Source organism: Mustela nigripes, chromosome 13 (assembly GCF_022355385.1).
Source record: "Mustela nigripes isolate SB6536 chromosome 13, MUSNIG.SB6536, whole genome shotgun sequence".
Classification (NCBI taxonomy): Eukaryota; Metazoa; Chordata; class Mammalia; order Carnivora; family Mustelidae; genus Mustela; species Mustela nigripes.
The window spans coordinates 135,968,944-135,989,949 of NC_081569.1; the positions used below are offsets into that span (position 1 = coordinate 135,968,944).

The following is a 21,006-nucleotide window of genomic DNA, read 5'->3' on the forward strand; positions in this document are numbered from 1 at the left end:
ACTGTGCAGATGTAATTAAGGTCCCTAATCAGTTGACCCTAAAAGAATCAAAGGGCACATTATTCTAGGTGGGCCTGACCTAATCAGGTGAGCTTTTAAACAATAATAACCCCAAACAAAAAATGGATCCAAGTCTTCCCTGAAAAGAGACTGAAGTGGGAAAGAAGCTCTCCTATCCGCCTTGCAGAAGCAAGCTCCCAGAAGTTCTGCACCTGAAAGAAATGAATTCTGCCGACAACCATGTGAGCTTGGAAGGATCTCAGGCCCAGATGACACCTTGATCGTGGCCTTGAGGCCCTGAGCAGGGAACCCAGCTAAGCTGAGCCTAAAGAAACCTGGGGGTAACAAATGCATACTGTTCTGGGGCCATCAAATATATGTCAACCCATTACCCAGCCATGGAAAACGAGTCCAAATGGCTCCTAATGCACTCGGGGCCTCCTGGCCACCAACCTAGGAGACGCGCTCCAACATCCACACCGTGGCCATATTTCTACCCCATGTGTATGTCCTTTCTAATACCTGCAGTCCAGACATGGAATATAAGCTTACTTTTAAGTCGCTGGTATCCTCCCATTTTCTAATCCTACAATATATTCTTAAATATACTAAAATCTGCTTCTTGATGTGGCCATTACTATGAAATTGTCTAAGGGCTGTCTTATAATACAAAAAGAGAGCCTATAATACCATTTCCTTTTTCATTTCAAAGACCCACACACAGCAGTGTACTTGACACCAATATGAATTTTTCTTGGTGAGCCCATAAAAATTAGTACCTTATGAGAAAAGTCGTACCTTTAAAAACACCTGACTAAATATATCATAAATGCAACACACAGCAAATTCCTACAGTAGATTCACTGGATTTACAACCATCAAACTATATTAAACTTACAATATCAAGATTTATCACCTATTAAATGGAGTCTCGTTTTAGTAATATCTTGCATTTGATCCCAAAGGATCTCAAATACCTTCAACCCTTTACCAGGGCACTCCACTGTAATTCATAACAAGGTAACAGAAACCCTCACTGTAAGGCCGCCGCTGCCACATTTGGGGATTAGCTCACCTATCAAAGAAGGGTAGCCAGATCTGGGTTGGAAGGCAGTGGCTGCTTTATGGGAGTGCAGAAACGGTACCAAGATCCAGACCGGGGGTGGGCGGGGGGACAGCCCAGGGAACCACAGATGTATCGTGGGAGGGTCCCAACAGGCAGCCCCAGGGGATTTCAAACATTCGTTTTTGGCAGTAGAACCCTTCCTTCCAACACGATGTTGTAAGAGGCCAATAAATAAAACAGATAAACCTGCACTGGGTCTGGCCGAGGTGGGAAGGAGGAGACCCCAGCCCCCGCAGCCTCCTGCAGCACACGATGGGAGACCATTTCCACTCCCACGATTCCTCACACCGGCTACAAGTCAGGATCCACCTGGCCTCACCCCAGAGATTCTGGCTTTGTTATGATTCTAGCTCAGATATGCTGGTCTGGCCTTATGTCTGAGGAACCTGAGAGACCCCGAGCAGAAGAGATGTGCTTAAGGAAGTCAAGATTTAAAACTACAGCCCAGAAAAATATAGCCTGCTCGCAGAATGTGTGCAGGGATGTCATCCTCCGCGTTGAAACTGTAAATTTGGGTTAAAATACGAGTTAATTTTGAAGATTTATAGTGACCATTTACCTTAAATAATTTCTCAGAAAGATGCAGGGCTCTGCGATGAAGACAAAGAATACCGTGGTCTACTGAAAAGACCGCACATGTCCACGGCCTCGCGGACCAACTACTGTTGGTTCTATAGAGACATCCTGTAAGAACTTCTATGCATCCCTCAACACCCAGTTCGAGCACTACCGTCCTAGCAAACCATCCTCCCTGCCGCCCCCCCCCCCTCGGCCCAATAAACCATCCTTTAATCCTCCAGCCTTTTCCTACTGTGCCTGGTCAGCTCTTCATTGGAGAGGGCACTGGATTGGAATTACTTGGTTATACACACCTGTCACCACCGTAACTTGAGCCCTGAACACAGGCCCTGTGTTTTGTTCATTTTCAGGGATGTCTTCAGCATCTCCACTTTTCTCTGTTCATCTGGGAGAGCAGCAGTAGCACGTCCTTTTCCCTGAGACACAGGGAAGGTGCTCAGAAACAGGAAGCACTTAGTAAATGATATACATCACTATTACTTAAACTTGGCCACGCCACTCTGCCTTGCATTCAAATATTACCGTTTTATTATCTTCCAAGCAAATGCCATTCTCCGAAATAATCAGCTTTCTTTGATTGAGATCTGTCTCCCCCTCCACACTCCCACCCTCCTGGGATGTAAGTGTCTGTGGCCATGAATGTGAGGGACACTCACTTCACGGTGCCCAGAGGGCCCGGGCCACAGACGGTGCTGAATCAATCAATGTTCATGGATGGAAGCACAAATGATGGGTCGAGCAAAAGAGCGAGAACATGAGCTCGGCTTCTAGGAATCTACAGTCTTAACCAGGCATGATTCAAATCTCTATTGCTTCTGCTCTGCAAATTAAATGTTTGTGGCTTTGAGTATCAACAGTTAGCAGATCCCGTGGACCAATTCCTTCACTGTAGAGGAGGAGACAGTGGCCGCAGGAGACTGATGGCTTGGCTGGGTAGTGACAGATCCAGGGCAGCGATTCTGTGGTGCCAGCTCCTGGACACTGGCCGCCTGGCTCCTCTGGGCACCCCTGGTACAGGAGGGTTAAAGTTGGCTTGCCCCAGGGGTGTGTCTGGGACTCAAGAATGCCAGATGCCTCGAAATGCTCAGACCACTAGCTGACAGTACCTCCCTTTTGTCAACAAAATTGGTTTTAGGGAGCCTTACTTCTGGAAAGCCTAGATTTTCTATTTATAAACACAACCTCAAGTTGGAATTCTAGCTTGTTAAGACGACTGATTCAGCCCTTTATTCCCAAATAGGTAAATATAAGTAAAAATAACTAACCACCAAACAAAACCCAAAGTGGCCTTATGGCTCTTAGGAGAACTTAAAGCTCAAACACGCTTTCCCATAAAAGAAACTTCTGTCCCACTGTGTCTGCCCACATTGGAGCCCCGGGCTCTCAAAAGGAGAAAACAAAAAGTGCCACGCCCCACCCCCTCCACCCCCCACCCCCTCCACCCCCCACCCTCCTGCCGGCGCTACGAAGTGTAGCCCTACCCATTTATCATTGTCACAATGGCCCACTGGCCTCGGCCACAAAAGCCAGTGCCAATTTTAAGGATGTGACTCAAGTGGTACCTGCCTTCTCAAGCACCACTTACTCATCTAGGTTGGCCTCACATCAAAAACTTAGTAGCTGCTTAATAAATATATCCCAGACCAAGGAGAACCAATGTGCTCACTACAGCTGGTCTCGTTCCCCAGAGTGATGGCACAGATGCCACTACAGGCCAGGGTGGAGGCACCAGGGAGGTGGAGCAGCTGTGCACACTGGGATCTGTCCCCACACAACTCTGGTGGATTTGGCCATGGCCGGTCTTCCCCACGAGGACCCACTAGAATGTAACTTCCGGTAACAAGGGCAAAATCTTCATATGCTTCCTTGCCCTGCTCCCAGCGGAAGAGTGCCTGCATACAGAAGGTGCTGGATAAATGAGTGAGTGAACAGATGAACTGGAGGTCTACCAGAAATCCGGCTCAGAGTGGCGCAGCAGTCCGAGTAAAAAGGGGACAGAGCTGCTACAACATCCAACATCTGTTTAAACCGAATCTTCCAGAAAAGCGAGGCTCTGCCAGGTGTTTCTCTGCTGGGTCTTTAACTCTAAGTGAATCAAATGTGTCCAAAGGACCAAGAAGCCCAGCCCTCACCCAAGACTAGGACACAATATTTAGGAGACCCAGGTCTGGGGCGCCTGGGTGGCTCAGTTGGTTAAATGGCGGATTCTTGATTCTGGCTTGGGTCAGGATCTCAGAGTTGTGAGATCAAGACCTGTGTCGGGCTCCCTGAATCTCCTTGAGATTCTCTCTCCCTCCCCTTCTGTCCCTTCCCCCACTCATGCTCGCGGGCACACATGCTCACTCTAAAACAAATAAAATCTTAAAAAAGAGAGAGAGGGAGGGAGGGAGACCCAGGTCCTATTCTCCTTGGAGAAAACATGGTAAAAAGCAGGGATGTTCCCCCCGCCCCGACCCCGGATGGCGCTGGCTCCACTCCCCTACACCCACTTGCCTCCTGATCCCACACCTCATCTGTCTCCCGGAGAATCGTCTATGACGGCAGACCCAGAATAGCGCAGCCCTGAACTGAGATCAGTACCCACTGTAGCCCAGAAGCTTTTGGGACTCGAGCCACAGGGTGGTGGCTGCATTCCGGTAGCTCACAGACACCGGGAGAAGTGGTGGGAACCAAAGGATGGACACAGGCTGCGAGGCGGTGGGAAGGTGGCGTCCCGCGGGCTAGGTGCCCGGCTGTGTCTGCAAGGATGAGTCGTGTTGCGGGAGCAGAGGAGGAGGTGGGAGCGCCAGGATAGTTTTTAGGCAGGGTCACCTCCACCGAGAAAGGCCTCTCGAAAAGCTGCAGACTTGGGCTTAGAGGGAAGACCATGTCTATCAACCTGAAATGGGCAAGGTACACCCCTCCGAGGGAGGTGAATTTCACTACTCTGTGCCTCCTTTTCCTCATCTGAAAAGGGGGATCGCGGCAGTAACCATGAGCATTTATTATGGGCCCGTGATGTGCGGGGCACTGTGCCCAGCACTGTACATGAACTGTCACTGAATCCAAATGATGCCGAGGCAGGGACACGAGGCTAAGAGTGGCTAATGACTTACCCAAAGTCACACAATGCTGGAAATCAGGCAGGCTGACTCCGGTTCTCAGTATGAACCTCCACAAGGAGTCCATTTCCATACTTGTGGGGAGGATGAAGTGGCATAAAATGTGTACGACATTCGGCAACAACCAGGCACCAAGTTCATGTTCAGTAACCCTTGGCTGATTATCAGGGGCCCACAAGCCCTGTCCTTGAGGTCAACATGTTTTGCAACTCAGAATGTTTCAACAGAGTGAAAGGCAACTCAAAGAAAGGAAGAATATACTTGTAAATCACAAATCTGGTAAAAGGGCTTAATATCCAATATACACAGGGAACTCTCACAACTCACCGCCACCACCAAAAAACAAACAAACAAACAAACAAAAACGCTCAAAAATTGACAAAGGACCTGAAGGGACATTTCTCCAAAGAAGACATACAATGGCCAAGAAGCACATGAAAAGATGTTCCATGTCACTGATAATTAGGAAAAGGCAAATCAAAACTACTGGTAAGATGCCACCTCTTACCCCTTAGCATAGAAATGACAGAAAACCAAGACACTGAAACAAGTGTCAGTGAGGCTGTGGAGAAACCGGAACCCACTCCACTGCCAAGCAGCACATCCAACGGTGCAGAATGCTGGAAAGCAGGTTGCGGCTCCTCCAAAAGCCACAGACAGCATCCCTGTACGATCCCACAAGTCCACTTCTGGATACGGACACTGCAGCTGGCCTGAGAGCAGGCATTCGAGCAGGTATGTGTGTAGTAATATGCAAAGCAACGCTTGTCACAAAGCCGGAAGGGGGAAGCAACCCAGGCCTCCACCGGCGGCTAGATGGGCAAACAAAACGCGGTGCACGTGTATGCTGGCGTACGACTCAGCCTAAGGAAGGAAGGAAATTCCGACAGCTGCTTCAGCATGGATGGACCTGGAGTGAATCAGTCAGCCAGATGCCAAAGGACAAATACTGCGTGCTCTTACTTCTATCAAGCACCTCGAGTCGTGGCATTCACAGAGACTGAAAGCAGAACAGTGGCAGGCAGGAGCTCGGGGAGGAAGGCGAGGGAAGTGTTTTGCAGATGCAAAGTTGCAGTCTGGGATGAAGAAAAAGTTCTGGGGATGGACGGCGGGGATGGCTGCCTGCGTAACATGGCCGTGTTTAACGCTACTAAACTGTTCGCTGAAAAATAGCCGAAATGTTAAGTTTCATGTCTAACTGACCACAAAACAAAAGAGGAAGAAAAAGATCGAAGGGTTCTCCCCACGTTGCCTTGCGAGCAGCTTAAAAAGCGAGCTTGTGGCTTGCCCAGCTACCCCGAGTGCACGCCCTTGCTCCCAGCGTCTTCGCAAGGACCCCAAGTCTGGCCGGCCGTGACCCGGCATCTTCCATCCCATCTAAGAGCATGCACTGTGTTCTGCATAAGGATCTGAAAAAAGAAAACACTCTGCTTCCATCTGGATTCTTTTCATGCCCATCATGACCAGCAAGCTGATCTGCCTGGCCCGGCTGCGTTCTCTGTCACCGGCCAGAGGAAGGCAGGGGCACGGTGGCAGGAAAGCACTGTGGCACCGACACGCGGCCCACACTATCCAGTGACTTCTGGGTCATAACGCCAGCACGCTCAAGACTGTGGTGCTGCACCAAATTCCTCAGGATTCAAATACACAGACTTTTTCTCCTTTAGTTTAGAGAAGCTGGAAGGGAGGAAAAGGAAGGGATTGATCGGGACTTGGAACAGAAGAAAACTGAAAACTTTTTTCTCCTTCTAAGAGACTTCTTACTAACCAATCTTGTTCCTACAGCCAAGTCCTTTCTATTAGTCCTCAATTTATTAAAGTCACAAAAAGGCTGGGTCAAATCTTGGGAGACAGAATTCTTGCTTAACCAATAATATCAGGAATACATCCTAAAAACCTGGAAGCTGAGCATTCTGTCCACTCGATTTTAGAATAACCAAATTCACTTAAAGAATGTGTCAAATGTCTCATGTATAATCTAGGACCTGGAACGCATCAGTCAATGTGGCAAAATTTCAGAAAAACACACTTATTATTTAAATCTCAAAAAGAAAAAGGCAACCACTACTATACAACGCTACCAGTAAACGTGAAGGAAAACTCGGTCAGCAAAATTTTTATCGTATTAAAATGGGCATTTTCATACGACCATGGAGCTAGAACACGTGGAAGATCCTGTCTGCTACAACCACTTCGGTGTTATCACCCTCTTGAACAGAACCAAAATGGGAAAAGAAAAAGATAGAAGGACACGGAATGAACAGACCATAACTTTATTGGAGCTTGACTCTGCTACAATTATTACAAAACAAACAACTAAAGGTAATCAGGGCCCGTAAGGTGCAGGCTCCACGGTCCCGCAGCACAGTTACTGGAGGGATGGGTTACAGTACGTTCCTTAGAACAGCTGCAGCATGTGATGGGAAATAGGCTACTGTCAATCAAATTATGTTAGTTTTCCTTGATTTTAGTCATTTTCCTTCACTCTATTTACAGCAGAAAAGCCAGAAAGTTTACTCGCTTTTCATCTCTGTGTTTTTGCTGGGCAACCTGCTGATGCAGTGAATTCTGAGTGCATCTAGGAAATTTAAATTCTCTGTGGTGGTTGTCCAAAGAAAAATAGACCAGGGGGAAAAAAAAAAAAACAACACTTAATGATTGCAATATATTTACAAGTTAGTTCTGAAAGACCATTTTCACTGCTAGTGGAAACCACAACACTAGTCTCAATGCAAGTTCCCGCGAGATAACTCCTGGCGGCTCCGACAACTGGTAAATTTGCGTTAATACGCTTGGTCTTAAACATATCTTAAAAGCTTTTCATGTACAATATAAAATAAAGAAACTTATTTGGAAATAATTAAATTCCTGAAAAGTAATCAGTGGTTGAAAAAATATATCTACTGCAATGCAATTAAACTGACCATCTAGGTGGACCGCTGGGAACATGAGCTGGGCGAGGGCTCGGACGGACTCTCAGATGCGGTTTCAATAGAGATACCCAGGACTCAGGTTGGTGGCTTAGGTCCCGTGTGGATTAAATACTCTATGAGAGGAAGACGGAGAGATTGCCACTGGCTGGGCCCCCAGACAGCACCATGGGAGGGCTGGGTATGGGGCACTCTGGGCACCCCAGTCTCCATCATACTGGGAACGACCTAGAAGGGTGCGGTGCTGGGCGAAGGGCCATCTTTATGAGCCGCTGAGCAGCCTCGGGCCTCGCTAGTTAGGGAGGGAAGTCTGATCATTCTGAGGACAAGCTATTACAAAGAACGTTAAACTACTAGTAGTTTAAGAGATCATTACAGGAGTGTTAGAGATTATTCTAAATTTAATCACTTCACATGACATAAAAGAAAGAAAAAATAAGTAACAAAACATTAAAAAAAACATAATTAAGAGTTCGGTTAACAAATCTTTGTCATACTTTCACAAACAGTAAAAAATGCCACAGACAAAAATGACCTATTTAAGTTGTGCAAGGATATGACACATTGCAGGCATTATAATTATCTTTTTCAAATCCGGTAAATCAAAACAGCAGCGAGGCCAAACCACATTTTTTTCCTCTCCGTTAAGCATATTTTCCTTTGAATGAGGTAAAGCATGGTACCAAGTGCAATGCTTATCTGTGCTACACGAACAGAACAAAGGGGGACAAAGCTATTACACAACGCAGCATAGTTAGGACTATTGAAAGTATATTATAAAAGAAATAAAAAATCTTTACAATGAAGGTTCATGCCGATTAACCTCCACACAATCATCATAAGGAACTCCGGAGCTGCTTCTTCAAGACACACTTCCCCAGTCCTGCACACACGTGCCCGCGGCACCACCACACCTCCCACCAGCGGGGCCTCCGTATTACATTCGGTCTCACGTTGCAGTCACAGGAACAAAAGGATGACACAGGGGCGGAAAGGGGGCCACACAGAGTGATTTTCTTCCTTAGTTAATGGATGCAAAACATTTCAACAAGCTAGACTGGGGGAACTCTACAGCATTAAAAATCAGCAGCACAAAAGCGTTCATAACCATCTCGTATGTCTCAGAGTTTTTATTTTTTAACTTAGCAACCAGGGGATCACAGAATGCATCCAAGTGCGAGTCACAAATTAAAATTAGCTATCTTTCTCCAACAACAAAAAAAAATGAAATAGCTAAAGTTTGCCGTTGATAAAACATTTTGAATGGTAGCAGGAAATCTGAACCCCTGAGAATGTATGACCTAATCTTATCCAAGTCTGAACGTTTTCGTATTAACAAAAAATACTCTTCTTAAGATTACAAAATATATTGAGGCATTTTTCTCCCAACGGGAATTGTAACTGTGAAACAATCTGGTTTTGGTGCCAGGAGGCGAGAGAATCCCTTAACACTGGGATTGGTGCATTAGACGCAATGCAAAGCCCTAAGCTCCTGGCATCAGGTAGTTTATAAATTAAGAAGAGATTTGCGATCTAACTTGATCACAAATCACCCTCGCAAGTAAAATTCACATCCAGCCTTACTTGTTAATTGTACATGTTTACAGTTAATATAATTCAAGAATTGCTTGGTTAACTTGCTAGGAGATCTTATGCTGAGGTTGTTGTTTTTTGTTTTTTAAAAAAAAAAAAAGAAAGAAAGAAAGAAATCGACGGTTCCCAATCAGAAATATTTTTAAAATGAGTCTACCCAAATTAATTTGCTCAAAAACTCATTTAATAATTTAGATCGCAATTTAAATATAAGTTTGGAGAAAACAAATAACGTTGGAGAAGCTTAACATCCCCTTCACTCGGGTCTCCTTAGAAAGTGGAGCTGACGGTTTTCTCTGTGCACACGTGCAGAGGTGTTTCTCTGGGGGTGGGGAGTGCAGATAAAGCAAGAAGTACAGTATTCAACTGTAACCGAAAATGAAAAATGCAGCATTACATGAAGCGTAGAGTTCAGAACGATATGCTGGAAAACACTAGCCACCTCTGCTCGGCTTGCTTAAACTTCAAGCATAATTAATGGGGCAAAATGCAGCAAACCTCTACTGGTATGTTGGTGGGAGTGCAAGACCGACCCACAGCTTTGAAAAAGGTAAATTAAGAGGTATTATAGTTACAGTGCAAAAAAAAAAAATTAAAATTTCAAGCATAATACATAAACATAGCACCAAACAGGGGGAAAACGCATGCAAAAGAAAAGAAGAACTGAGGTATTTAGGTGAAGAGTGCCTACAAGTCTAACAAAAGAAACTTCGGCAAATGCCTACAAATGTCTTTTTTATCTCTTTTCCAAAGATGGAAATCATGAGCTTGTTTCCCTCCATTAATGAGCTCAATCACAGACGTGTCGCGATGATGGCAGTCTGTCGCAAACGTTACACTCCCACGGCATTAGTGGCGCGGCTTTGGTAGGTGAAGAACGCACGCAACAGTGTGACAAGTACAGTGAGACACTTAAGTGACAAGACTAAGGGTAAAGGTGCTCTGTTTTGCTTCAAACTAACCAATCAGTTATAAAATCTGCAGCATATTTTAGGTGTGATATGTCTAGAGTTTATCTTGTTAGAGCAATAGCCTACCGGGCAGAACTGCCACGAACAATCTCCGTCAGTGGAACGACCTGGCAGGAGGATTTTAGCAAAATTGGGTATTTAGCCAAAGATTTTTATTACGGTGCTTTAAAAAATCCATAGACTACATATATAATATTCTGGTTTTCAAAATGCCTTCAGGACACATATGACAGGAACTCTAACATAATCCTGTAATAAGTTACGTCACGACTACACTAGTGAGTTGCAAATACCGCTCTAGCTCATCATCTAAATGCATAATAAAAGGAAGGGAATGTAAAATAGTTTGTTCCAAAAAGATCAGAAATGAAAGAATATCCATGAGGGTTTTACTTTTAAGGCAAGAACCTTTTGTATGCAAGACTATGTGGCATGAGAAAACGAAGACCTGATTCACCAACATGCCAGCCAGAGTTCATTAAAAACCTGTCCCTTACTCTATCAAGTGCAATGGCGACCGGGAGACATCCTCTTATGCAACAGAACTGGAAAGAAAAGACGGTGTGGGCACGCTTCTCCTCTCGCAAGCCACGCCGGTCTCCTGGGCGCAGCGGCCACGGCGGGACCAGCGCCGGCACCCACGCTGACCAAGGGAGGGCGCTCCCCGGAATCTAGGGGCTGTCTTAGCGGTAACCTCCTTGGCCTCCTAACGCTAAGCAGAGCAGACAGAAATGAAACTAAAAAACTAAAACAAAACCCCAAAACAAAGCAAAGCTAAATAACTGTCAATAGTTCTCTTGAACACTTGCTAAATGTCATCGTTAAAGCACTCTCGTGATTTAAACAAAGCAGAAGTGAGGAAAGAAGACAAGATTGTGTTTGCGCAAAAAACTAAAACTACAATTAGTTCCAAAATTTTTATACATATGTTAAATGTTTTATTCTGTAATCTATCTTGTTATCAAACAAACTTTAAATTCTGCCTTCGATTCATTCCCCTCACTATAGACTTGAAACCATCCTTCTCGATTTAAATAGTTTTCCCCTTAATTCTGCTTTTTGTATTTTTTGTTTGTTTTTGTTTTTTCGCTGTAAAAAGGGGTTTCAGCTGTTGGGAACCTGAGGTTGATTGGCTTTGAGGCTGCGTAGGGCTCTTCTTGCTGCTGCAGACTTGGCGATCCTGTAGCTCCGGCCGACGCCTTTAAACTTCCCCTTCCCCACCACTTCCACCGTGACTCTGACCTTGCCGTCATACGTCCTCTCAGCCGGGCTGTAAAAAAGCCAAACAGCTTGAATCCGAAGTCAGAAGTATTTATTATTATTGTCAATCAGGACTGAGCACGCGCTCGGAGGCAGAGGGCCGGCTACAAGCTGCCGGCACACAAAGGAAACACGCATTACACAGCGGCATGGCCGCGGCAGACCGGCCGAGTCTCTTCTCTAACTCGGCCTTACTCTATCAAAGCAGAAGGGAAAGCCAATCCGACTACAAACGGAGAGTGCAGAGTGCGTGCCCCAGTGTAAATATTTCTCAGAATCATTAGTTTATGGCATCTTTGACAACTCTTCCCCCTCTTGTTTTTAAGGAATTTAATTTTTTCCATGCGCAGTTTTGCTTACCTAAATTTGGCAGTTTCTGGTTCCATTTCAAGCAATTCTCGCACAGGGGAACGGGGCACGTTTGCAGAAAATTTTTCTGTAATCAAAAGAAAAGTAATGTAAATAATATCCTTAGAGTTGTTTTTAATTATGACTGCTTCTTTCGAAGGGAGCAAACAGTACCTATCAGTGGCCGCATCATTGGGTAGTACACCTGCCACACCATCTCCAGGGACATCCCGCTATCCATGTAAATGGCACCAGCAAGTGACTCAAAAATGTCCCCCATGGCCTTTGGAACTTCGATGTCCTCCTCCTTCTCTTCATCCTCCTCAGACCTCCTAAGCTATTGACATAGAGAAAAGTGATTTGTAAGCAACAAGACCACCTTTAAAGGCATTCCACGGTGCTGGGTTTTTTTTTCCTTGGCTGGGATGTTTATCACACCCTTCAACAAGGGTAATAATACGTTATGGCCATCACCTACTACACTGTAATAGGTTCTTCACAAACATCTTATCCAAAAAAAAAAAAATTTTCCCCCCAATTTCTCAAGGGATTAAAAAAATGCCTTCGCTGTTAGTATTATTACTCTACGCTCAGCAAAGGGGAAAAGAAGAGTCCTTCCAAACGAAAACAAAAACCACACGAAATTAGAAATAGTTAATAAATGTATGAAAAAAATTTCAAATGCACTCGTAATCAAAGAACTGCATCTTAAAACAGTTCTACCCCCTAGCGGCTTGGCAAGGATTAGGCTGAATACTAACACGTACGGCACTGACAAGGGTGCGCACACAGCTTTGGCAAGTATAAATTGCCGCGTTTTCCCAGGAAAATTCTGCCGGACAACAGGCTCCTACGAGTTCCCTTTTTATGAAACCCGTTAATATACACTGACTGTAGGAGAGTACCTGACACACAGTAGGTATTCAAAATACAGTAATAATGTAATATATAACATATAGTACATATGTTTATAATGTAAATATATAATATATAAAATAATGTTATATATAATGTAATAATAAATAATGTAATGTAATACAAAACTTAGATATGTATCAAATGCCTTTTAAAAGTTCCCAATTCTTTGAAGCAACAATCCCACCTTTGGGAATTTATCTTAAGCATGTACGGAATATATTTACCATGCCCATGTTTATTAAACAACATAAATACCTAGCCACAAAGGACTATCTAAATACTTTCCATCATAGCCATATATTATTGATGAAAGTGCAGCCACTGAAAGTCAAAACGCCAGAGAATACAAAGAAAGTTGTCCTCAGAATATTAAGTGAAAAAAACCACATTATGGTATACTACGCATAATATAATTGTTTTATGGATATTTATTGTTTATATACATTAGCAATAAAACACTACGGAATGTTTATTTTGGTTTTATCCAAGGTAGTATATTTGCAAAACTTTAATTTTTTTTTTTGCTTATTTGTATTTTCTAAAATAAACACAAAGTACTTGTGGAAGAGAAAAAAAAGAGAAAAGGGCATTGGGAGTTTTTAAAAAAATTCCAAATGGATTGTTTAGCTGCACAGAGCTCTATATAGAACACTTGTGATGCTGGCTACAAGGAAAAAAAAGATGCTTCTTGTTCATATATCACAGTTTTGAGGTAGAAAGGAATTTCAAAACTTAACGAATTCTTTCCTTTCACGGATGAAGAAACTGAGACCCAGAGAGGTGGAGAGACTTGCGTAAGATTCAACAGGATGTTAGAAAAGCCAGACCACTGCCATTTCCAATCAGTTTCTGTAACTTCTAATACATATGCTTATATAAACAAAAGAAAGGAGAAGAATGAACAAAAATTAACAGAACCAGCATGTCCCACTGTCATCAAAAGAGAACTTAAATCTAATTTCAGCTAATTCCTCAAATTCGAAGCTTAAACATTTAGGAAGAGTAAGAGCAGAAATAGAGGGAGTACATAGGAGACGCTCTAACTCCTGGTCCCCCGGCTAGCTGTCCTCCGACTCGGACCGTTACCCTTGGAGGAGGCCACCCGGGGAGGAAGTGGATCCCCCTCTGGCACGTGCTCTGTCCCGCTTACAGGGAAGGACATCTTCCCTTGCAGCTCTGCCTCAGATTTCTCTCACAGCAAGTCAAGGAAAGGCATTAGTTCCCAGCCACCGTTTGGTGCATTTAAAGTAAATAAACAAACAAATAAATAAGTAAATAAAGCAAAGTACAAATTAAAGAGGAATTAAAACAGCCACCAGAATTAAGAATAAATTCTCTGACTCCTTACGAGACATCTACACCGGGAGGACAAGTCCATCAGAACGGGGAGAAGGGAGGGAGCGGGCTCTCCTGGGTACACAGGTACGCAGGGGGACGGCAGCGAAGGGTCAGAGGAGAGGGGAGAGATCTACGGGAAATTCTTCACTACAAAACTTCAAAATAGCTCACAAACACATTAAAATTAGCTCCATCACCAAAGAACCTTTGGCTGAACTTACCACAGAAGCCTCTCAAATTCCAATGGTTAAACTTTTAGAAAGTTGGTTTTTAAATGAGATTTTCCTATTTTCAAGTAGAACAGAAAATACATTTGTGAGACTTACCTGAGATGGTACCAGCGACTGTTTTCTGACCCATTTCAACAGAAAGAAAGGCAGAATAAACCCCACAGAGCCCTCCCTGAGGTTCAAGCGCCACGGAGCAGGCGAGGGGCGGGCGGGGGGGGCAGGACTTTTCCGGGGAATGACCAGGCATCAGGAACAGAAAAGAGCCGACAGCCCCTGGCCCCCTCTCGCCCCTGGAAGGACCGCAGGCACCACCGCGGGGGCAGTCTTAAAGGGCCCACCTGGAGAGCCGGCCTGCGTCCCCACCCCCGCCCCAAAGCGGAGGAAAGCGACTGCAGGCCGCATCCCCCGCAGCACACACCTCGGAGTCCATGCCCTGCATCTCGTTCTTCTCCAGCTGGAACTGCACGAAGTCGTCGATGACGTGGAAGAGCTCGGGGGAGACAGCTTTGAAGTACTTGTGGTAGTCGTACTTGACTGCCAGAGACGCGAAGATGGTGTTGTTGACCAGCGCGGACCGCAGGTCCGTCAGGACGCCCGGGGAGTGCTGCCGCGGGTCTTCATAAAGGTGCTTGGTAATGAGGTAGTCCAGAATCGCATCTCCCAGGAACTCCAGGCGCTGGTAACAATCTGCGGGCGGCCCAGGGCCCAGGCATCAGCGCGCGCCAACCCCACTCTACGCACGTGGTAACCCACCGTGAGGTCTGGCCCCAGAACCCACACCCCCACTCCTAGAATGCCACCAGGTTTCGTTTTCACCTGTATTCCTCAATGACAACCCATGTGACATGTCACACTTCCTGGAGCCTCTGGAAATTCAATTTGAATGGCAAATTAAGCCTATTTCTTATCAATGAATTGGGGTCATAAAAGCCTTCCATGGCCCAGAGGCTGCTGCTCCTGCAGACAAGACACTGGCCAGGGGGCCTCATCAGGTCAGGCCCTTCCCGCAGGCACGGTGCTGGCCAAGGGGGTGCTGGGTACTGCCGAAGCCACAGCGTTGCTCACGTGCCAGCCATCAGGGGCCTTCCACTGCACGCGCACCCCACACTCTGCCCCCAATACACCCCGTGCACCCCGCACTCTGCCCTCGCTCCCTGCCCCCACCACCAGGGAGAGTGCACTGGGGCCACCATGCCTTGCCACTCCTGGGTCACAGCAGCCACCCGCCCATTAAGTACCAGAAAACCCCCCTGCCCACATGAGCGAGACATGCTGACTGGACACCAACCACCGCCTGGGAAAGGAGAGCTGTGGCCGTGCGCAGACCTGGGCCAGCACGGGTCAGCTGGGCGGAAGGCACCCCAAGCCGCCAGCACCCCAGCTCCTCACCCAGCCAAGCAGAGCCAGTTCAGGCCAGGAGGCTGGAGCAGGGACAGCCAAAGTGGGGCGTCCCGGGACACCCAGAGCGCCAAGGCAGGGGCATCACTCAGCAGATGGCAGGAAGGAGAAACAAAGGGAAGCAGCGCCCTTCTAGCTACCAGGGAAGGCTACCAGCCCTTCTAGCCCAGAGCCAGACCGGTTTTCACGTTTCAGTTTTACGCTTTTCTGATCATCTTAACTTTTCTTATTTTCCTTACACACTCTATACTCTGCTTTGCTATTCTAGACTTGAGCACATACTACTCTGGTAGAGAAAAAAATAACCAGGCTTTTCGTAGACCGAAGCTGACTGCAATTCCCGGCCCCTCGTCTCCCTTCACATCTGCCGCACCGGCCGCTGCTACATAAAGCAGGAGAGACCCTGCAGGACAGCGCCTAGCGGAAGGCGGCAGCAGAGCTCAAGCCAGGGCACCCAAACCTTCCCCCGAAGCTTCTTTGAGCCCACGCACCTTTAGATTTAAAATGACCTTAAGAAAGGGTCCTTTTAGTTTGGGAAGAATGACAAAAAAGTGTGGAAATACATCCAGAATATACGAAATCAAGAACCATAAACAGTGCTAAACAGGCATCAGAAAGTCTCCGGGGAAGGACAAAAATGGAAAAAGCACAACAAAGTAGGAAGGCCCCAATTTCTCTAAGTGTGTAGCACGTGAAACAACCTCCCTGTGCGCAGGTCTGGCGGCCGCAATGGCAGCGACGGGCGGCGAGGAGCCGGGCGTGCTCCCAGAGCAAGAGGGAAATAAAGCTGCCCTCGTTTTTCTCTTGCTCCCCGCGCCACTGGCCATCCAAAGCACCAAGTCTGCACACGCACGGGCGGCGCTCTTCCCCACGCACGCGCGCACACACACACACACACAGGGCAGAAAGAGTGCAGTTAACACAAGCGCGCAGCTCCCGAGCAGCGGAGTTCGGCCGGGGGCTCCTTACCCGTGATGGTGTTGTAGTGGTAGGAGGCGTGGGTAAAAGCCTGTAGAAGGTAAGCCTTATTCTTGAATCTGTAGTTGATTTTCTTTTCGAAATTTTCGAAACCGGATATAAGGTGATTCAGTGTTTTATCTGCATCGGGGTGATCAAACATGCATCTCGGGGGGATCTTCAAACACCCATACTCCAGGTCTCTCAACACCGAGGAGCGGGAGCCGGCCGCAGAGGCAGGAGCACGGCTCCCTGAAAGGTTCTTTTGTTGGCTGCTGGAATTCTCCCGAGGCGGACCCACGGCCTTCTCCCGACCAGTCCTTCTAATCACCGGGAGCACCTTGAGCCCCAGCGAGCAGAGGAAAAGCTGAGCAGCGCGCTCGCCGCAGCTGGTTAAGTAGCAGCCCAGCAGGGCCTCCACGCAGTCCGCTATGCTCTTGTCCGCAATACACTGCTCGGTGTGCAAGTCGTACGAAATGGACTGCTTCCCCGTGTCAACACCGCAGTTTTCTTCGGATGGATTCCAGAACCCCACCACAAAGTCATCCTCTTCCACAGCTTTGCTAGGATCCAGGTAGCACATTGCATCCCAAGAGCTATAGTCAAAATCCTCGAAATCGGAGGAGAAGGGCATGCTACCCAAGGAGGCCTTTTTGGGCATTTTCCACTCGTAGGCAGAATCAGTGGTTGAAAAAGGAGAGAGAGAGATTTTCTTTACAAAAGCTCCTGATCCCATTAGCATGTTATCTATAAATCTGATATGTTCCTGATCGTACTCCAGGAAATCGTCTTCGTACTCGGCGTCCTCCTTTGGAGCTCTCCACATCAGAGCCTCCTCCTCCTCGTCCTCCTCGAAGTCCTCGTCCAGCTCGCCGTTAGCCGGCATGCAGTCTTTTGTCTGAAACGAGGAGTGGGGAAGGAGGGCAGACATAGCTGCTGTTTTTAAAAGGGTTTGAAACTCAATAAAAGCAAGGGTTATGGATAATTTCAAATGACAACCACAAATACTAAAAGGCAACTTTAAAATCATGGCCATTTGTTTTCAATTAACATAAAATAAGTTATTTAATCATATAAACAAAGTAAAACATGTTCTTTGAATGTTCATTTTCTAAGTTATAAAATGACCTTTCTCCCGTGTGAAGCTTTAAGTTAAGGATTTTTGAATATGGATATAAAGTTAAAATTAATGTCCACGAGGCAAAACTTCAGCTAAGAAGTCTTACTCCCGCACACACACAGTAAGAGCACTCACATGCTGATCACAGAGGTCTTCGATTTTGCTGACAAAGTTTTAAAATGTTTCAAAAAGATTTTCAAATTAATAAAATTAAATTCCAGATGCAGAAAAGCGTTATCTGGGCAATAAGAGTATAAATACAAAAAAGACAAATTACCTTAAAAATCTGTCGAATATTAAAAATAGACAATAGGGTTTCAAGCTGAAGGTTTGTCCCCACTTCAAATCAAAGTATACTTGCTACAATGTAAAACTAGATTGCTCTACTTGAAAACTAGTGATCACTGAACTAAGTTACAAATCTGGGAAATTATGCTTTCCCCTCCACTGTGCTACAGTAATCAGAGGAACAGATTATAGCATAACTGACAAAAAAAGAAGAAAATTTAGACTAACATGAAACACAACAATCCAATTTCTGTCAGAAGATCTTTGCTAATTCCAATTTCTTTGGCAAAAGCTTATTTGTGAATGACAACCTTAATAATGGGCTAGGATTCAGTAATGATGTAACTTTTTTGCAATGCAAAAAGATGCCAAATTTCTGTTGCACAAGAAATAAAAGAAAAAAAAAACTTTATACTTTGGGGAGAAAAAGGCAGGAGGGTGTGCTTCAATTCTGATAGGGACAACTTTCCAGAGATTTCCTGACAAAAAAGTTTTCCAGCTTTGTCAAGTATTTTTAAAACACTGCAACATTTCATTTTAAGCCAGACCCAAAAGCATAGTGTATTTGTAAAGAAGAGCAGTGAACCAAGCCATGTCTCTGTAACTATGTACCTTTACGGATTGGCTTGGTTTTTTTTTTTTTAAATGAAAAAATGTTTAGAAAACTTTTCCAAGAACATGAAAAGAGACTGCAGTGGCAGATCCCTAGGAACTATTTCCTGTTAAAAATCCTATACCTTCCCAGGGTAACATGAGATGTTTTGGACTACCGTTTGGTCCTTAACATTTAAAAAGGCAACTGGAATTAAAAAAAAAAAAAAAAAAAATCAGAGTGAATAATTTTTTAATAATAAAAAATATCCTTATATGTGTTCAGTAAGATGCTACCACAGTGTAAAATTGGCAGTACAGACACACACATGCACAAAAAAATAGGTTTTATCACAAATAAGCTATGTGATCTTGGACAAAGTTCTTTAATGCCTCTGGGTTTCAGTTTCTCTATCTGCAAAATAGCGGGATTCTACCTTACTAAATGGTCTCAGAAAAAAAGGAAAAAAAAAAAATACTGGCATAAAATTCTTTCCTCCTGTTCAAGCCCACTTTCAACCTGAGTTATTACCACTCAGGCATTCATATGCAAAGTTTCTCTTAAACCTATCTGCTGAGGAGTGAGTCAAGCAGAACAGGAATGCAAGCCCGCTCCTTCCCGTATCATGTAAGGGCCTACTTCAGTAAGTATAAACTACCAAGTGAAAATATGAATGGTATGTTTAATGTATTCCCCAAACCAAAGTGCCAGGCCATCTGAAAAGGAAAATAAGAGATTTCTATTATATTTTTTAAGTTCTTTTTTAATGCAAAGGACTTGTCAATGTCACTTTTATGCTAATTTTTTTAAAAAGCCAATTACATTATGAAACTACAAGGCAGAATAATTACTACTGGAATGCTTTTCATAAATATGCAATATTTTCTCTAAAGTCCTCAAAATCTATACACATCCCTCTAAGCTTCTACCTATTTCTAAGTTAATAGCAAATATAATTTTTCTAACCCAGCCTGCATTAATATATTCTCTTAATGCTTTTCTGGAGCAGTTCAATTTCTGTAAAACATCGAACACTGCATGAGTTAAAAATGTACTCCATAAAGGGGTAAAAATCAAAATCGGGGTGCAGAGCAGCAGACCTGGGTAAACTTGATACGGAGAACCAGCACAGGCATGTCAGGAAGAGGACACGAAAGCCTGTCTATTTAGAAAGCGTGACCTGTGAAAAGAAACCGTGTTCTCACTGTTGGCCTGAAGGAAAAATTAAGCAACAATGATCCAGTCTCTCACTGATGCAAAATAAATGTCCACAAAATGAAAGTGGCCTAGAGATCGCCTTTAGCTCTGGGAGTGGCGCTAGTGTTTCCCAGCCGCCCAGCTCCGGACAGACAGCTTTTCCAGCTCCAAGGGCCTCCGAGGTGCCCTCTGGTGGCCTTCCAGACAAGACAAAATGAAGATGCTGCACCTACAATCTGGCCTTCAGCCACTGGTAAGATTTAAACTATTTCCAGAAAACTACAACCTTTATGATTTACTTTCTTTTCTTTTCTTTTGTTTTAAAAAGTCACCGGAGAGGACCAAGTCCTAACCGAAAAAACCCTGACCTGTAAAGCAAGGCTTTACTGAAATTAATTATTTCACAGACTGGAGATCATGGTTCATTGAAAAGTCATTGAACAGAGCTAAGGATTGAGGGAGGATGAATTGTTTTATGTAATAATAAAATGAAATGTTACGGAGTTTTGCTTTTTTTTTTTTTCCCGTTTGAGTCGTGACATCATATATAGTTCTGCCTCTGAAAATGATGATATAACTGACCCCCATCAAAATTACAACACTGTTTCTAAATTCAATGAAGAGACCATTTATTTAAAGGAATTGATTCAATATATCAAATACCTACTCCATTATAAATATACTACGGAAAGAGAACACAAAAATTAATAGCACAAAATTCTCCCTTTCACCAAAAGATAAATGCTTCCAGTTACCAAAAACTTACCATTTCATCTTTTTCCCATTTATCTGTGTTACTTTTGTCTTGGTTGACTACATAACCAGGAGGAAGCCAATTCACAGGGGGATCAAATATTGATACCACCATGCGGCTGGGCAGTCCCTTCTTTTTTCCAAGCCGATACAGATTACAGTTGCTGACCTTTAGCAGAAAAAATTTATAAGATACTTATCTGCAAATGACCACAGCTAAAATTTATACCAGGCAAATAAACATACTTGTAGCTAAACGTTCTTCGTATTACTACAACTGGTCATCAATTACTCTCGATGGCAAATA

The 21,006-nt window shown here is 44.7% G+C and overlaps 1 protein-coding gene across 4 annotated transcripts in view; it reads right to left on the minus strand.

The window, feature by feature from the left end:
- Positions 1 to 8,119: 8,119 nt before the first annotated feature.
- DICER1 (dicer 1, ribonuclease III) overlaps positions 8,120 to 21,006 on the minus strand; it is a 70,079-nt gene continuing 57,192 nt past the window's right edge. For all 4 annotated transcript variants that reach the window (XM_059373901.1, XM_059373900.1, XM_059373899.1 and 1 more), the window contains 6 exons: positions 20,713 to 20,868; positions 16,762 to 17,647; positions 14,813 to 15,081; positions 12,083 to 12,245; positions 11,921 to 11,996; positions 8,120 to 11,570 (listed from right to left, as the gene is read on the minus strand). In XM_059373901.1, coding sequence (XP_059229884.1) covers positions 11,405 to 11,570; positions 11,921 to 11,996; positions 12,083 to 12,245; positions 14,813 to 15,081; positions 16,762 to 17,647; positions 20,713 to 20,868 — 1,716 coding nt within the window. In that variant the 3' untranslated portion in view covers positions 8,120 to 11,404. The remainder of the gene's footprint in view (positions 11,571 to 11,920; positions 11,997 to 12,082; positions 12,246 to 14,812; positions 15,082 to 16,761; positions 17,648 to 20,712; positions 20,869 to 21,006) is intronic.